A 17532-nucleotide genomic window follows, 5' to 3' on the forward strand; every position below is an offset into this window, starting at 1 on the left:
TGTGTGTGTGTGTGTGTGTGTGTGTGTGTGTGTGTGTGTGTGTGTGTGTGTGTGTGTGTGTGTGTGTGTGTGTGTGTGTGTGTGTGTGTGTGTGTGTGCAACCGTATCTCACTCATTTCGTGAAGTATTCACAAAAAAAAATAGATTCATTTTCGTGGTGCATTCACGTTATTGCCCGCCTTTCGTAAAGTCTTCACGAAAATAATAGATTCATTTTCACGCTGCCTATTCACTTGAATTGCCCGACTGTTGCCTAGCGACCCACTAGTTTGATGCCCTTTCGGTAGCCTACCGTCACATGGTAATCAAACATTTCAAACAAGCAATTTAGGGTTAGGTTTAGGGTCAAGGTTAGGGTTAAGGTTAGGGTTAAGGTTAGGGTTAGGGTTAGGTTTAGGTTTAAGTAGGGTTAAGGTTAGGATTAGGTTTAGGTTTAGGTTTAGGTTTAGGGTACATAAGGCATAAGTACCGAAAGGGCGTCGAATTAGTGAGTCCCGAGTGTATCAGCAGTGTTCTGTCAGCACCCCCTCCCCGCCCCTGCAGACGTTTGGATAACCATAGCAGCAGTGGGGCAATTCAAGTGAATAGGCAGCGTGAAAATTAATCTATTATTTTCGTGAAGACTTTACGAAAGGCGTGAGATAGGGCTCGTGTGTGTGTGTGTGTGTGTGTGTGTGTGTGTGTGTGTGTGTGTGTGTGTGTGTGTGTGTGTGTGTGTGTGTGTGCGCACGTGTGTGTGTGTGTGTGTGTGTGTGTGTGTGTGTGTGTGTGTGTGTGTGTGTGTGTGTGTGTGTGTGTGCGCACGTGTGTGTGTGTGTGTGTGTGTGTGTGTATGTGTTTGTATGTGTGTGTTAATCAGGGGCCAACCGCAATAATAACATGGCATTGGCATTTTTATCAGCCGTTAAAAGCAGTTATAAGCAGTTTTATCAGCATCAGTTTTATCACAGATTATGCATGTTTGTTTGTTTTTTCGCCACGAGGTCGGGCTGCCATGGGAGCGGGGTGAGGCAGGGCCGGGGCACCATAAGGGGCGTTGCCCGGGCCGCCAGTCATTATAGGATCGACACGGGCAGGGGCGCCGCTAAAAATGTTGGGCCCCATGAAAGATTAAAATTTAGGGCACCCAAAATGACAAATTATGTTATCGGCATCCTTCCAGGGGGCCTGTCAGTGCTGCCGGGCCCTTAGAATCTGTACCACCTTTCCCCCCCTCGCGGCACCCATGGACACGGGTGTTAATGTGGATATAGTGGCTGGATATTTGAAAGGAGACCCAAGGTCTGAGATGGGGTGAGCTGAGGTTACAAGATAAGCGTGTAAGAAGCACACCTGGAGCTTGGCATAAACTATCTGTCTGTCTGTCTGTCTGTCTGTCTGTCTGTCTGTCTGTCTGTCTGTCTGTCTGTCTGTCTGTCTGTCTGTCTGTCTTTCTCTCTCTCTCTCTCTCTCTCTCTCTCTCTCTCTCTCTCTCGCACGCACGCACGCACGCACGCACGCACGCACGCACGCACGCACGCACACACACACACACACACACACACACACACACACACACACACACAGTGTTGCTTGCCTTGGTTGCGTGGTATATAAGTGTTCCCAGTGTCCAGACCTCCTCAGCCTACAGAGCTACAGTACTGCAGACATGCTGAGACTCGTCCTGTTGACTGTCCTGGCCAGCCTTGGTAAGCACCTCCACCACCACCATTACATTACTGGGCATACACTATACTCAAGCCCGATAGTAGAAGAAAACACTGAGCCTGAAAAAGTTTTGAAAGAAAATCTGCCAACAAAAAGAGGTCTAGACACCTAGATGTCTTTGTTTACTATTCAAAATGCCTTTTGACCCTTCTTATTATTTTATGCTGCACCATGTGTTGGACAATGCTGCCATTGTTGCTACTGCACACTGTGGCTTTATGTCTTTGTTTACTTTTTGCCACTTTTTAATGCATTTTATTCTTTGCTACGTCTTCCTCTTTACTTTGTTTTGGACAATGCTGTCAGTGCTGCAACTGTACACTGCGTCTTACCCTGTTCTTGCTTAATTTTCCTCCTTGTAAGTCGCTTTGGTCAAAGGCGTCTGCTAAATGCTATGTAACATAATGTAATAATGTAAAATGAAAAACTGAGAACTGAGACTGAATACTATCGGTCCTGTACACGGTATGATGTTTTGCCCATTTGGACACCATTTTGTCTATTATGCAACTACTTTTTCAGCTGAGCCGAGTTTCTGCTCAATGGTGCATTGTGTAACATACCCAACGGCTCACACATTTCCCCTACTGGTAACCAACATCCCTATGATCACACTGGAAATAATGCCCATTTACAGATAATAGACTACTAATGCCTGTTTAATCCTTCTCCCATTCCCTGTAAACTAGTTATATAGGCCTACTGTACCGATTGAGTCTTTCTGTATGTTCACTACACTGCAAAAAAAGAAATCTTAGCAAGCTTATTTTTCTAGTTTCAAGTAAAAACATCTAGTCAAACTTATTTTAAGTAAAATTACCTAATAACTAGTCGTTTTTTTAACTGAAATGAAAAACTAGAAATTAGACTACTTTTACTTGTTGTCGAACATTTGTCCATGGGGCAAGATGTTTTTACTTGATTAGATTATTTTACTCGTTCCATATTCCTTACAATAAGTTAAAGGGACACTGTGCAGGAAATGGTCAAAAAGGGTACTGCAACTATGCTGCTCATTGAAACTGGGCTGCCTATTGCCAAATTTGATCTTTACATGAAAGTTTACTAAGTAATAAACAAATATTTTCTAGTTTGGCCCAAGTACAGACATTTTTGCAGCTAAAAATGGCTATTTTTTAAATTCAAAATTGCGGACCATGGAGAAGATCCCCCTTTTCATGTATGAAAAGTGCTATTTTTCCAGTCATAATGAATACTTAGAATTTGATGCTGGTGGTAAGTATTCATGAAAAAGGTAACATTAGTGAATGGGCAGCATGAATTCTGGAAATAAACAACTAAAAATATCACACAGTGTCCCTGTATCCCAATATCACCAAGTAAAAAATATCTTGCCCATGGACAAATGTTTGAAAACAAGTTGAAATAGTCTAATTCTAGTTCTTAATTTCAGTTAAAAAGTACAATTTATTAGGTCATTTTACTTAAAATTAGATTGATAAGATGTTTTTACTTGAAACTAGAAAAATAAACTTGCTAATTTAAGATTTCATTTGTTTGCAGTGTATTTATCAAACTGTTGTTGTTGTTTTTGTCATCATACAGCGCTGGCTAGGATTCCTGAGCCCAGGTACATGGAGGAAGTTGCCTCGGAGAACGAGAGGGTGGTGGGAGGTGAGGTGGCCACACCCAATACCTGGCCCTGGCAGGTAACCCACACAATACAGTAGTCTACTCCAGTGGTTCCCAAAGTGGGGATCAGGACATGGATGCCGCCAGGGGGGGAAAGATGTTACAAATTTTAAGGGCCCAAGCACTGACAAGGGCCCTTTAGAGGGCCCAAAAGCACTAACAGGGGCCCAAAATTCGAATCTTTCATAGGGCCCAACATTTCTGGTGGTGCCCCTGGATCAGGAAAATATTGCAAAAATATTCAGCTTGGGAACTCTTACTGCAGATGGGGTTGCTATTTGCTGAAAATACTCAACTACATTATAACACAACATTCATTACTGATGATAGCCAAGCAACAGATTAAGACATAATAATTACCATAATACCAATAATTACCATTATAACCATTACAATTTTGGTGACAATCAGGTTATAACATAGGCTCTGCTCTAAGGGTTTTAAAGTAGTTTTGAAGTCTATTCAGGGAATAGCTTGTCACACCATATGTAAACTGTTGTTTGTGATCATCATAGGGCAGTCATGGGTAAGCGGGTGTCGGACTTGAAGCCCCAAGGTTGCCGGTTCGACTCCCAACCCGCCAGGTTGGTGGGGGGAGTAATTAACCAGTGCTCTCCCCCATCCTCCTCTATGACTGAGGTACCCTGAGCATGGTACCGTCCCGCTGCCCTCCTCCCCGGTGGGGCGCCATTGGGGGCTGCCCCCTTGCATGGGTGAGGCATAAATGCAATTTTGTTGTGTGCAGTGTGCAGTGAACACTGGTGAGCTGTGGAGTGCTGTGTCACAATGACAATGGGAGTTGGAGTTTCCCAGTTTAGGCTTTCACTTTGGGCTTTCACAGCTTTCACATACTTGTGCCTGTCTCTCTGTCTCTGTCTCTGTCTCTCTCTCTCTCTCTCTCTCTCTCTCTCTCTCTCTCTCTCTCTCTCTCTCTCAGATTTCTCTTCAGTACCTTTCTGGGAGTAGCTACTACCACACTTGTGGAGGCTCTCTGATCCAGAGGGGATGGGTGATGACAGCTGCTCACTGTGTGGACAGGTATAAGCCACAACACACCCACCACACACGCACACCACACACACACCATGAAAGTGTGCGCACGCGCGCGCACACACACACACACACACACATTTGATTTATTTTATTTGGATCCAAGAGACAAGCAAGGAGTACAAGATCCAAACATTGTGGAAGAGGTCAAATGATAGGCTGACAGACTACATACCTATACCAGTACCTGTCTTGCTGTAGCATTAAACCTTTAAGGATAAACAAAACACCTTCGTCTCCATATGTGCAAACTACACACACACACACACACACACACACACACACACACACACACACACACACACACACACACACACACACACACCGAGGGCGTTCGCAGACATTTTAGGGGACAGGTGCTCGGGGGCTGTTGAACCCCCAGCTGCCTTACAAGGCCATAGAGTCTAGTGTTATCAGAGCATTATTGTCACATGCTTTTGATCTTGAACCATTTGTAGATTATAACGTCAAAATGGACCACAGCTTTCAAAAAGGCATTTTTATGTCCAGCAGGGCAAAGCAGGTGCTTTACCACCTCCTCGTCCTCATCTGTGCACGCCTATGCACACAGACGCATGAACACACACACACACACACACACACACACACACACACACACACACACACACACACACACACACACACACACACACATGTACGCATGCACACACCATAGGATATGACCTGAGATCCAGGGGCGGAGCTATAAGCGGGGCAAGCAGGGCATTTGCCCCTGGGCCCAGGGCTCTCTCGTATGGTGGTGGGGGCCCTATTATGACCTTCGTAGGCTGTGTGAGGCTGGGGGATATCAATGTTTTGACCTGAGGCCCTGTCTGCAATTGTTCCACCACTGCTGAGATGCTTTTTGTCTCCACAGTTCCAGGACGTGGAGAGTTGTTCTGGGAGAGCACGACCTGAACAGCAACTCTGGCAGGGAACAGATCCGTTCCGTTAGCCGCGTCTACATCCACTCCGGATGGAACCCCAACAACGTTGGTGGCGGGTAAGTAACTTGTTGATCATTCCCAAAACAGAATGTCACAAGCTTTGCAAGTTACTCTGTGTGTGTGTGTGTGTGTGTGTGTGTGTGTGTGCGTGCGTGTGTGTGCGTGTTTATCTGTGTATGTATGTGTGTGCGTGCATGTGTGTGTGTTTTTTCATGCATTCTTGTGTCTGTATGTGTGTATGTGCGTGCTTGCGTGTGTGCTTGACGTGTGTGTGTATTCGGCAGATATGACATTGCCCTGCTGCGTCTCTCCTCTGATGCCACACTGAACTCCTATGTGCAGTTGGCAACACTGCCCCCCTCTGGCCAGGTTCTGCCCCATGACAATCCCTGCTACATCACTGGATGGGGTCGCACCGCCAGTGAGTTCCTCATGAATTCTTGTTTTATTTTCATAGCAGTCTTAATTTAATATTGCCAACCTCATGGTTTTTCACTCTGTTATACATTTTGCTGCATGTTTGCATCAATTGTGCTATACAAATACAATTACAGTTAGAGAATTATTACTATTATTATTATTATTATTATTATTATTATTATTATTATTATCATTATATTATTACTGTACTCATGGTCTCTCTGTCTCTGTCTGCCTCTCTCTCTGCCCTTTCTCTCCTTTAGCTGGTGGTAGCCTTTCTGCTCAGCTGAAGCAGGCCTACCTGCCCATCGTCAGCCATAACGTCTGCTCCAGCAGTGGCTGGTGGGGCGGCAGTGTGAAGACCACCATGGTCTGCGCAGGAGGCTACGCGGAGTCTGGATGCAACGTGCGTACCACTGCTTGTGCATACTGTATATACCCCTATTGGTGGAGATGGGATAATAATTACAATCTGACCTTCTTCTCTCTGAAAAAGCAAGGGCAAGGGTATTGTGACTGTCTAGATGTTTAGAAAAAATAAGTTGCGTGGACCCAAAAAGTACAGTTCAATGTGGGAGCAGGTTCGCACACTAAATAAGACACTAAGGTCAAGCACAAGGAGAGATCACATCACATCACACCACATGTATTTAGCGTTGGCCATGAGGGGCAGGTTGCTCTGATTGCTCTTGTTGTGACCTGCAGGGAGACTCTGGCGGCCCTCTGAACTGCAACGTGGGCGGCAGGTACGTGGTGCACGGTGTCACCAGCTTCGTGTCCTCCGCAGGCTGCAACACCTACCAGAGGCCCACTGTCTTCACCCGCGTCTCCGCTTTCAGCAGCTGGATCGAGTCGGTAAGAGGACGCACACACACATACAGGGAAGAAGACCCATTGGTCAGACAGCCCATTAGTCCGACAGCCCATAAGTCAGACAATAAGCCATAGAGGATCATAACGCTAAGGCTACTGGGCTAACAGGCTACATGCCTTTAATGACGGTTAGGGTTAGAAATTGTTTCGTTTGGGCATAGTTTTAACTTTTCATTTAACTTAAAAGTGAATAATTACAAAATTATGCCAATGAAATAATTGCATTCTGACAGGACATGTCTTTAATAACAGTTAGGGTTAGGAATTGTTTTGGTTTGGGCATAGTCGGACTAATGGGCTGTCGGACCAATGGGATGTAACCCAGGGAAAAGAACACAATACAGAATGGGTTCCTCCATACATTGTATGTATTGGGTGGGCCATACATTGTATGTATTGGGTGGGCCATGTCAGATGACTTTCAGCTGAGCACGGCCAAAGCTGTCAGCGGCTCTGCACGCATACAGTACACTACCGGTAAAAAACTTTAAGAACACCACAATTTACAACCACCACACTTTTCACTGACATTTCAGCTTATTCTGTTTCAATTTCAGTTGTAGTGTATAATCAGTTTACCATATTCCACTCTGAAATACAGTAAATGTAGATAACAAATAAGCAATTTGACATTGGGAAAAGTTATTAAAGAATCAATTCATAGACAATACGTTACATAGCAGACGATTTTATGCAAAGTGTACAAAATACACCAAAATGCTGTCCAGTATCCTTTGCCATCCCCATACTGTACATGTATCACGCATCCAGACATGGAAGAGTACACACAGTGGGAAGTTTTCATCTTGCACCTTGTCACAATTCTGCAATTCTTCTCTTTGGGCCAATCAGGGTCAATTAATTAGTAGGCCTAATTGGTGGTTGATATGCTGCAATAAATATTCTTCTTAGATACTCCGCTTAAAAACAAACAAACAAAAATAGTCCATACAATAGTGGTTGTCATTGCACCACCCTGACGTGTGCTACAGGTTCTGCTGAAACGTCACTGACCCACATACAGTAAAGCGCATAGGCCTACATGCAAACTAACATATTTCTGTCACCACCTTTCATTGCTCTTTTATGAGATCAACGTTGTCATGAGAATAAATAAAATGTGTTTGTGAATAATTTGCAATGTTTTTATTTACTTATACTGTATCATTATTTGTTTCCCCCTCTCTAGACCATGGGATACTAAATCAGATGTGAATCCTTCACCAGTGAATCTTCCTGGTACTGGCATTTTCCAAGGGAGTGAAGAAAAAATAAAAAAGTGTTTGTGGAAATGTAACAGAACGTCTCTTTTGTTGTAATCCCCAAGCCACAGATTTTTTTTTCAATCCTACACTACTCGAAGAGTGATGTATAACTTTATCTGCCTTTCTGAGTGCCCAAATCTAACATATCCAAACGTGAATATGCACACAGTCATATGAATACACACACATACTGTACCCGCCCTACCGTAAAAGATGGGGGCAGTCAATGGGTCTTCTACATCTGACGTCAGACAACTTCCTTCAAATTTACTTCCTATATTTAGTGTTCTCTCTGTTCTTGGCAAAAGGTCTGTGCTGGGGTGAACACTAGATCATCAAGAAACACACACACACACACACACACACACACACACACACACACACACACACACACACACACACACACACACACACACACACGCTTATACCGTCTTTGACACATATACAACATGCCTCTGTATTCTACCTGAAACCGGAAGTTAGGATCTCTTGATGCCTGCCAGAGTCTGCAATTCCTCCCTATCGGATATTGGTATCTCTTCTTAGAATTGTTTTGCGATCCATAAATTCAACCCCCGCCCCCCACCACCACAACCACCTTTGTTATATGGCCAACAATTTATGGCCATATAAATTGGTAGAATTAAGTTCAATTCAGGTGGAATTTAGTGCTTCCGGGCAGTCACATCTGGCAACCCTGAGGTCAGATCAGATGCAGCAGTGAGTGCACCCTGGTGCCTTGCTCAGGAAGCAGAGGCCACTTGACCTTCTGTGCGTTCAAAGCCTATTATTTCACAAACATATATTTATGGTTCTTCAAAATGTTTTTCATTAATAACAAGCATGTGGGTGCAGTGTAATTCTTGAGGTTTGCTTGCGGTATAAATACTTTGGTTAACAATTCCACCTTTAGACATATGCTACAAGCTATCAAGTTGGACAGAGACAATGCCCTCGAGCAGAATTTTGGTTTCAACACCTAATCATTTTCCAGAAAAACTGTAAATGTAGGCTACAGCCCTTTAATTTTAAAATTTTAACTTTTAAATAGCGACTATGTCATCCATTTTTTCTACAAATAGTTCCATCAATTGGTTCATCCTTTAGTTAGAGCGTCCAGGCTTATTTTGTAACAATTTTATTGAAGAAGATAGGCCTACTGGAAAACAACACTGGAGGATAAAAGTCAAGAACAAATTACTTCACTTCTGTGAGGGTTGTTCTTCGCAATGGTTAACACTAGATACGTTTCCTTTCCTGTGTTGGCTACGTTGATGCAATTTAATGTATCAAGGGATACCCCTGTAAAATGCCATTAATACACCGCTAAGATAAAGGGATCGCCAAATATACGTGAGCCTGATGCGCAATTTGAATTAGGTCCTACTTTGAATCACCCTATATTGGGCTGGCTCCTCCCTCGTCAGGCTGAATGAGCTGGTACTATCTTCCTTCCGTGATAAGAATACCAGAGAAATGTGATATGCCTGTCCACACAAAACTAGCTGTAACCTACATCCATCACTTTCGTTTTCTGCAAAAGAAAGGAGGAAAACGAAAGCGAACGGATGTAGCAAACTTTCATCCGACACAAAGACAGAATGGACACGCGCCACTTGCTCAGGTAAATAAGAACATTCTAGATAAAGTTCTGTATTCAGCGCACGACAATATTTGTCACACTTAAATATTTCATATTGAGCTATAAAGTAAATGGAATTCTGTTAGCCTACTTTGAGTAGGCCTAGACCCCGGACGTTCAGCAACTCAAGCTTGGATTTGAATGTTGCAGTTTGTTGCCTTGCCAGTCTATCTATTCCAGTCAAAGTTTGAATATGTTTGATGGTGTAATTTATATAGTCTTGGCTACTTTGATATGGTTAGCTTATATTGGGTGTGTTTTACAGTGACCAAGATGAACCAGACAAGGTACAAGAAAACTTCATTGTAAATAAAGAGGGTACGTATATAAAGGTTTACTCATTGTAAAAAAAACCCCTCAAAAAACAAAAACATTGTTTTCATCTGCAAATGGCATCTTACATTATTTTATTATTCTTGGAAAACACAGTTGGACCTACAGCGCCGCCTGCCTATGAAGTCACCCATCTCACTGGAAACAATGCAGGCGCTGGCAAAGGTATCCATCCTAGTCAGTTACAGATATTCCACCTTGACAGTGAAGATTACTTTTCTCAAAATGCAAGCTCACATTTTACCATGTAATGCTATGCGTTGCTTTTGTCGTAATGCATGCACAAAGACAAACAATGGAGAGTATGGGAGTGTGGGAGCTGTATCATTTGTGCATGTGCTCTTTTCAGTTCTGCCAACGTCATACACAGACAACCCTGTTCCATCCACTGGAGCCCATGCACCACACTGGGAGTAAGTGTTATTCCATTTACATCTGACAAAGGCTTCACTTTGAGGAATTTCTAAATGAGCAATATGCCCACTTAATTAACTGATTAATTCAGTTATATTTTAAGTGGGCCTGATGAAGGTGGGGTCTGTTGTGAAAGTGGCCGCCTTCAGTAGGCCTGTAAGCCTGAAGTGAAAGGGAAATTATTTGTTTGTGTTCGTAGTACAGCCCTTGTAAGACTTTATCGAATTTGAAGTGGTCCCTCAAATGAAAAAGGTTTCCTGATCTAAGGTGTTGTTAAGGCATACACGTCTATGCCTAGATGCCTTGTTGTAATCACATTTTCTCCTCTTTTCCACTAAGTGGCGCGGTTGCCCTTGTGTACTGGGCAGGACCAGCAAAGAGCTGGCCAGAGCGACTGTCTGAATATTACCTATTCTTTTCTGTTCTGTTTTGTTCTATTCTATTCTGTCATTCTATTCTATTATATTCTATTCCATGCTATTCTATTCTATTCTATTTTATTCTATTCTATTCCATGCGATTCTATTCTATTTTATGGCTCTGTGTGTTCTGAGTAGGATCCCCTCCATCAGTGAGGAGCTGGCCAGAGAGGCTCTGGCTGAGTATGTGGCCAGCAGATGCTGCTACAGCCGCAAGCCAGCCAAGGAGATGGTCTTCTCAGACCTGCATGCCCTCAACACTTACAGGGTGGGTCACCTATGTCTGAATAAGAACTGATCTATTCTATTCTATTCTATTCTATTCTATTCTATTCTATTCTATTCTATTCTATTCTATTCTATTATATTATATTATATTATATTCTGCTCTATTCTATTATATTATATTCTGCTCTATTCTATTCATATTATATTATATTCAGTTCTGTTCAATACTATTCTGTTATTCCCCAAATTAGAGGCTGAATACGACTTCATAGTGAATGACAGACCATTTTGAATTTACCCTATGACTTACTGTACACCAACATGCTCAGGGCTGGCCATAACTTTTCACTTCAGGCTGGTTGTGATGAGTTCTTGGTGCTCATTGATATTCTACCTAAACATGATCCTTACTGTGAGTCAATCATCTGAGTCTAGTGAGTTTGAGAATGATTTTACTCTAAGGCAACATCGGTCTATAATTTCTATAAGTTTCCAGTTTAAGTAATGTGTCCTCATATCTTTTCCCACCAGTATTGCTTAGACACCTTCACAGAATCCAGAACTACTGAGTGGGCTAGTGAGCCCTATTGCGGTAAGTGGCCAGCCTTTACACTGGTTGTTGATGATGATGTCTTGTTTGCTATGTGTGTAATACTAATTTATGTGTAAATAGAGTAGAGTGTACTTAATTGTCCACAGGGGGAAATTTGTCTTGGGCTTCACCCACTGCATTACATGCAGTACTTACATATCCAGCATACAACATAACATACGTAAAAACACAAAAACAAAGAAAACATTAAACAACCATACAACTGTGCACTGCTTGTATATGGCATGTCTATGTCATTAAGTATTCTTATGGCAGTTGGGACAAAAGTGTTGTTATAGTTTTTCAGTCTGCAGTTTAATGTCCTGAAACGTTGAACTGAGGGTAGCAGATTGAATTCATTGTGCAGAATGTGTGTAATATAATATGTGTGGTGTGAACACATATATACGTTTGTATATGTTACATAAATACAATACACATTAACATTATGTATATTTCATGGTCACATGTGTTGTGTAATATTTAACCATTTTGAACCAACTGGTCCATGTGTGTTCCCCTGCTCAGGTCAGGTGCTGGAGGCCCCCGGTGCTGTGGCCTTGGGACCATGGGACCTGCCCGTGCCCATCCCTGCCATGTTCCAGGATGGCCAGAAGGACGTTCGTATGCCCCATTCATCCTCTGTGAAGGTAGCAACTTAAGAAACCTGTCATCCTGTATCTTTGCTCATGCTAAGAAGTGTTGGTTTAAGGTATTGGTTTACAGGTTGTTCATCTTTTTTTTGTGATCTCATTGACTTTTTTTAATGACTTAAAAAACACAAATGGGCAACATGCATAACAACATATGCAACATGTTATCATTGTATAAAACATAAATGATGACATACAGTTATAAACAGAAAAGACACATGCCCACGGGAACTGACAAGGGGGAACAAAGGGGTCTTTTGTCCAGCACAAAAATGAGAGAGAGGGTCCATATTTGGCTCCCCATTACACTGTATTTGTTGCGTTGTGGGGATGTCGTGCCAAAAAGTGAGTGCCTGCCAGAATACGAGTGCCCTCATTGAAACCAATGGAAACCAATGACCAATTTTTCAGACATTTGTTACCCATTTTTGCAGATAAATCCGACACAATTTAAGATGGAAAGCCTATCAATAAAGAATCTACATTCCTTCTGGAAGTATTACAAAGAACTGGTTACAATTTCAGTATTATTTCCATAAAAGAATCGAAGAATTGTCATAACAAATGTTACAGTTTCATTCAAATAGCTCATATTAAGTGGAGGACGAGTAATGTTTCATAAGCATATTTTAGTTCATAAATTATGTAATTCATTCAGCAAAAATGTGTATAATTTTCTCTCAAAAAATGTCATTGGTTTCAATGAGGGCACTCGTGTTCTGGCAGGCACTCACTTTTCGGCACGACAGGGACTTTCACATGATTTTGTCCCAGGCCCAGCCAAAGCTGTCAACAGCCCTACCTGATGTACCATTTAGGTTGTATTTGTAAATGCACATGCATGTGTATGGTTTATGAACTAATCAAGTATTCAGAAATAAATGCATAAGCTTAGACTTACCAAATGTGCTTATGGCAAGCTAGCAGGATGGTGTTTTTTTTACTTTCAAGTAAGATTGTTATTCTGTTTCAGGGATGTAACCAGTGCATGACTTTGGGAAAATCCCCTTGTAACAAATGTATCACATCCGGACGGGTGAGTGTGTTCAACTCAAAATGTCTCTAAATATCCTTGTTCACACGTCTATATCTTGTACACAATTCATTCATTTTTGGTTACTAAGACTATCACAATAACCAATTAAGATGCAGCCTGGTACCTATTTGAAGTTTTATGACAAAACAAGAGTGCAGTGGGTGAATAAATCCAGTTGAAAAGACAAAATGTCTAAAAAAATCCAGTTATCTTCAACTAAACTTTTTTGAAATGAAACCATTCTGCTGGCTATGTGTTGTGTTGTGTTGCTGTGTCAGGTTCAGTGTGGTAGGTGCCATGGATCAGGGCGTGATCAGCAAGGGGGCAGTGAACACAGGTGCTCAGACTGCAGAGGATCGGGACTAGTCAAGTAGGAGACGAACACCAGGGTTTCCCACAGCACTTAATTGTTAAGACGGCCAGCTTGGCAATAAACATGATCATGAAAAACACAGATCTAGGACACCATCGAATCCGTCTGTTTGCTCATTTCTTTTCATGCAGTAATGTATGTGCTCTCATTCACAGGTGCAGGGTGTGTTCAGGCGTGGGGTCACTGCAGTGTCCCATCTGTCAAGGCAAAGGGCAGCTCCTGTGCTTCCTTAAACTCACAGTCAAATGGTATGATGGCTATTCTTTGCCTTGTTTCGGAGGAAAGTTCACAATGCAGCTTGAAGAAAAAAAAGAAACAGTTGTTCTTTGACATTTATGTCTTAAAAAAAACCTGAATTATGCTAAATTATTATGATCATAATGTTTTGAAAATGTTTATTTTCTTTGTAAAGGTGTGAGTTTGTTGAGAAGGAGTTGTGTCTCTGTTCAAGATGGGCTCTTTTAGGAAGTTCAACCATTTTCAGCAGTTTTTAGTAGTGGTTTCCCGTTTCGGAACCTCTTCCTTAAATTAATTCTTCTTCCGGCCAACCGACAGGAAGAACCACAGCAGTGTGCATGTGGTGGACAAGCGCTCTGGCTTCCCTGTGGAGATGCTACAGGAGGTAGCGGGGGAGATGCTCTTCACTGACATGAACCAACGGGTACGGACATGAGATTGTACATGTGACAATACATTGAGCATTTTTAAGAGTTTATATTTGTACTGTAGTAAGATAAGATCAACTTTAATACAAGTAACACTTTTTTTGGTTTGGTTTGTTTTATTTATGGACATAGTAAGACAAAGGGGTATCCAAGGGATTACATGTAAAAGCGTACCACACTTGTTTCCAAAATGGTCCCTGATTCAATTATTTATTGTATTTAATAGTGCTCAACATGCTTCGTTATAATCAAGTTCATGAATAGTACAGTATATGTGACTTGAGCATGTTGAAAAAGTTATATGAAAACACACCATAATAGCAATAAAATAATGAATTGTAAATGTTGGCACTCAAAATAAATTTCATAATTATAGTCAAGTTTACAAGACCTTTGCCCCAGAAGTTTTACGTCTTTATGTTTTAAGTTTTACGACCCTAGATTATTTTAATGAATATAGTCAATATATAATGAATAATTAAGGAACAGATAAAAAAGAAGACTGTTTTATGTTTTTCTGCTGCTAGGTGTACCCAGTGGAGAGTTTCCCAGATGGAGCAGTGAACACTGCCTCCAAGAGAGCTGTGCAGGAGCACCATTCCCAGTTCTCCACCACCTGTCGCATCCTCCAACAGGTACAGTACACACCAGCAACACTTTCACAAAATGTGATCATCCTGGTAACATTAAAATGATTTAACTAATGAATGAATGAATGAATGAATGAATGAATGAATGAATGAATGAATGAATGAATGAATGAATGGGGGGGGGTGTCAAAACTCCCTTTTGAAACGTAAAGAAGAGAGATATCCTCCTCGCTCCTGCACTTCACAATCTGGTGCGTCACGGGAAAGGACAAGCAGATGCAGGGGAAGAAAGAAGCCACCGGAGCATCTTCAGATGTGGAAGTTTATTTGTTTTATTGGGCAAGTGCCAAGACTAATGTTTCAACGTTCTCACGTCTTCTTCAGAGTCAAGGAAGTAAAACGAGTAAATTTCCACATCTGAAGATGCTCCGGTGACTCCTTTCTTTCCCTTTTGAAACGGTTTGTGCAAATATTGCTCACAGAAATTACATCAAAGTCCAGCATTATGTACTTTGTGTACTGGAGACGCACCACTCCCTGAAGCCCTCCTGCCATATCTTTAAAATGAGAAAGAGATAGGCCTACAAATTCAGCTCCAAAATAAACATTATTCATAGATAAACTTTAATCAATTAAACAATGCAGTGTTTCAATCATCATGGATCTTTGCGAGGCTATGGCTCAGTTGACAATGTGCACACCTAACTAAGTTACCTCTTTCACCTCTTTCAACACTATCATCTGGCACCTGCTAAACGTTTCTTTAGATGTGTGCACTCTACCGAAAATGACTCCTGGTTAATATTAACACCACAGAACACATACCTTACACCAGTGTTTCTCAAAGTGGGGCGCAAGCCCCCCTGGGGGGGCGCGGAGGCATTGCAGGGGGGACGTGTGACATCTGATTTTGGGTTTTTTCCCCCCAAGGAAATTATTTCCTGTCTCTCCAATAAGAAATACATTTTAAGCCCTCACCAACATTATATTATAAATTGACATAAATTTGAATAGCATAGGAAATGAACACACGTCCCTCTTTGTTTTATCTGACCAATCACCTTTCCTTTGATTTTGCGCAACGCAGCGAAAAAAGCAATCTGCGCGAGCACTGTTGTTGCTTGGGGGGGGGGCTCGGAAGCATCCAGACCCTCCGAAGGGGGGAATGATGGGAAAAGTTTGAGAACCACTGCCTTACACAAAGCACACAAACAGAACAGGCAGAGCAAGGCAGGCAAACACAAGCAAGTTACCAGCAGCGGCATGCACCCTACCTGAGCCCCTCCCAGCTCCACTCTGTACACGTAGGCTACTACGTTGAGAGATTTCAGCTGAAAAAGACGAGAACGGCAACACAACTTTGTTTGTCATTTTTCGGAATCAGCAGAGGGGATCAGCTAAGCACACTGAGGCTATCTTTACGTCTTCAACCCACCTCTCTGGAAATTAATAAGCCACTCTGTAGGCCTACTTGTACATGTAACTACAGGTAACACCTTGATCAGGGCAGAGAGAGAGAGAGAGAGAGAGAGAGAGAGAGAGAGAGAGAGAGAGAGAGAGAGAGAGAGAGAGAGAGAGAGAGAGAGAGAGATTTTACAAGGAATGTGATACAATTTTGTTGGTCGTTTTCCACAAGGGATCAGCAAATCGATTACACTAAGGTTATCTTTTAGTGTTCAGCCCACCTTTCTGGGGGTTAATAAGCGACCAGAATAATCACCTGACACAGTCGTTCATTCTCAAGTAAAGTGCTCTTTACTTCTGTTCTCAGGGAAATTTTCAGTGGGTGTGTACTGTATCTTTGTTTGACACAACTCTCTAAGGAACACCGAAGCTCAAAGGGCAGTCTTTGCTTTCGCTCACAGGCTTGCAATTTGATAACAGTACAAATGTGAGAGACACTTGTTGAATGCGGGGACTAAAATGTGAATGAAATCCATATCATGTTACAACCCGAACATTAGACAAACTCCTCTGTAAAGGCCATGCATGGTTGCTAAAAACAGCATGCATCCTGAAATGTCTCTGTAACAATAAAATAATGTATTTGTCTTATAACCGTACAGTTGTGCTGTTCTCTAAATATTTCAATGTTATAAACATTTTATAACCTGTTTGTTTTCAGAGACAAACCATTGAGCTCATTCCAGTGACAAGAGTACACTTCACCTGGAGGGAGAAAACCCACATCTATTTTGTGTACGGTGCCGAACACAAGGTTTACGCCAAAGATTACCCAGCAAAATGCTGCTGTGTCATCGCCTGAACTGAAGACAATAATGATATACGTACAATGGGGAGAGTTTATAGGGGTGGTGGAAATGTATGTAGCCTACCTATTTCTACACTGTGGTGAGGGGTGCTGGCTGCATAGCCTATATGTCTTCATAGGCCAGCACTTATAGATTGCACTGTTACAAATCTGCACTGTTGAAACTTTATATAGGCCTAGCCCTAATCTAGCCTATATCAAAAGATATCAAAAAAGTAAAATACACTCATATGGTACAGTAGCCTAATATCACTCCGTGTAGTAGGCTTGGTAGAGGTAGAATTAGGTCTGCTTCAGTAATTAGGCTTCAGTATTATGTTGTAAGTTACTTTCCATGCTTCCATAGTCCACTTGACAATAAAATAATCAAATGAAATATTCCCTTGCTTTTTAGAATTTG

General features: G+C 42.0%; 2 protein-coding genes across 2 annotated transcripts; both read left to right on the plus strand.

Annotated features, from left to right (window-relative positions):
- Nucleotides 1-1609: 1609 nt before the first annotated feature.
- LOC134463142 (elastase-1-like) lies at nucleotides 1610-7947 on the plus strand. Its single transcript, XM_063216378.1, has 8 exons — nucleotides 1610-1688; nucleotides 3274-3377; nucleotides 4298-4398; nucleotides 5288-5413; nucleotides 5642-5778; nucleotides 6041-6183; nucleotides 6483-6632; nucleotides 7840-7947. Exons 1-8 carry the CDS (start codon nucleotides 1649-1651, stop codon nucleotides 7852-7854), a joined length of 816 nt encoding a protein of 271 aa, XP_063072448.1. The 5' UTR covers nucleotides 1610-1648; the 3' UTR covers nucleotides 7855-7947.
- A 1510-nt stretch (nucleotides 7948-9457) lies between these two features.
- On the plus strand, nucleotides 9458-17500 carry LOC134462198 (protein SSUH2 homolog). Its single transcript, XM_063215099.1, has 13 exons — nucleotides 9458-9539; nucleotides 9823-9875; nucleotides 9987-10055; nucleotides 10240-10303; nucleotides 10862-10991; nucleotides 11483-11543; nucleotides 12072-12193; nucleotides 13170-13232; nucleotides 13511-13602; nucleotides 13761-13853; nucleotides 14161-14266; nucleotides 14798-14905; nucleotides 16986-17500. Exons 1-13 carry the CDS (start codon nucleotides 9517-9519, stop codon nucleotides 17124-17126), a joined length of 1125 nt encoding a protein of 374 aa, XP_063071169.1. The 5' UTR covers nucleotides 9458-9516; the 3' UTR covers nucleotides 17127-17500.
- The last annotated feature ends 32 nt before the right edge of the window (nucleotides 17501-17532 follow it).

Source organism: Engraulis encrasicolus, chromosome 14 (assembly GCF_034702125.1).
Source record: "Engraulis encrasicolus isolate BLACKSEA-1 chromosome 14, IST_EnEncr_1.0, whole genome shotgun sequence".
Taxonomy (NCBI): Eukaryota; Metazoa; Chordata; class Actinopteri; order Clupeiformes; family Engraulidae; genus Engraulis; species Engraulis encrasicolus.

Bases quoted from the DNA above. Each gene is read 5' to 3' on its own strand.
- LOC134463142 (XM_063216378.1), top strand. From the start codon at position 1,649: ATGCTGAGACTCGTCCTGTTGACTGTCCTGGCCAGCCTTG. The intron at 3,378-4,297 runs GTAACCCACACA...TCTCTCTCTCAG, and splicing joins CCAATACCTGGCCCTGGCAG to ATTTCTCTTCAGTACCTTTC. The intron at 5,779-6,040 runs GTGAGTTCCTCA...TCTCTCCTTTAG, and splicing joins TGGATGGGGTCGCACCGCCA to CTGGTGGTAGCCTTTCTGCT.
- LOC134462198 (XM_063215099.1), top strand. From the start codon at position 9,517: ATGGACACGCGCCACTTGCTCAG. The intron at 13,854-14,160 runs GTATGATGGCTA...GCCAACCGACAG, and splicing joins CTTAAACTCACAGTCAAATG to GAAGAACCACAGCAGTGTGC. The intron at 14,906-16,985 runs GTACAGTACACA...GTTTGTTTTCAG, and splicing joins CCTGTCGCATCCTCCAACAG to AGACAAACCATTGAGCTCAT.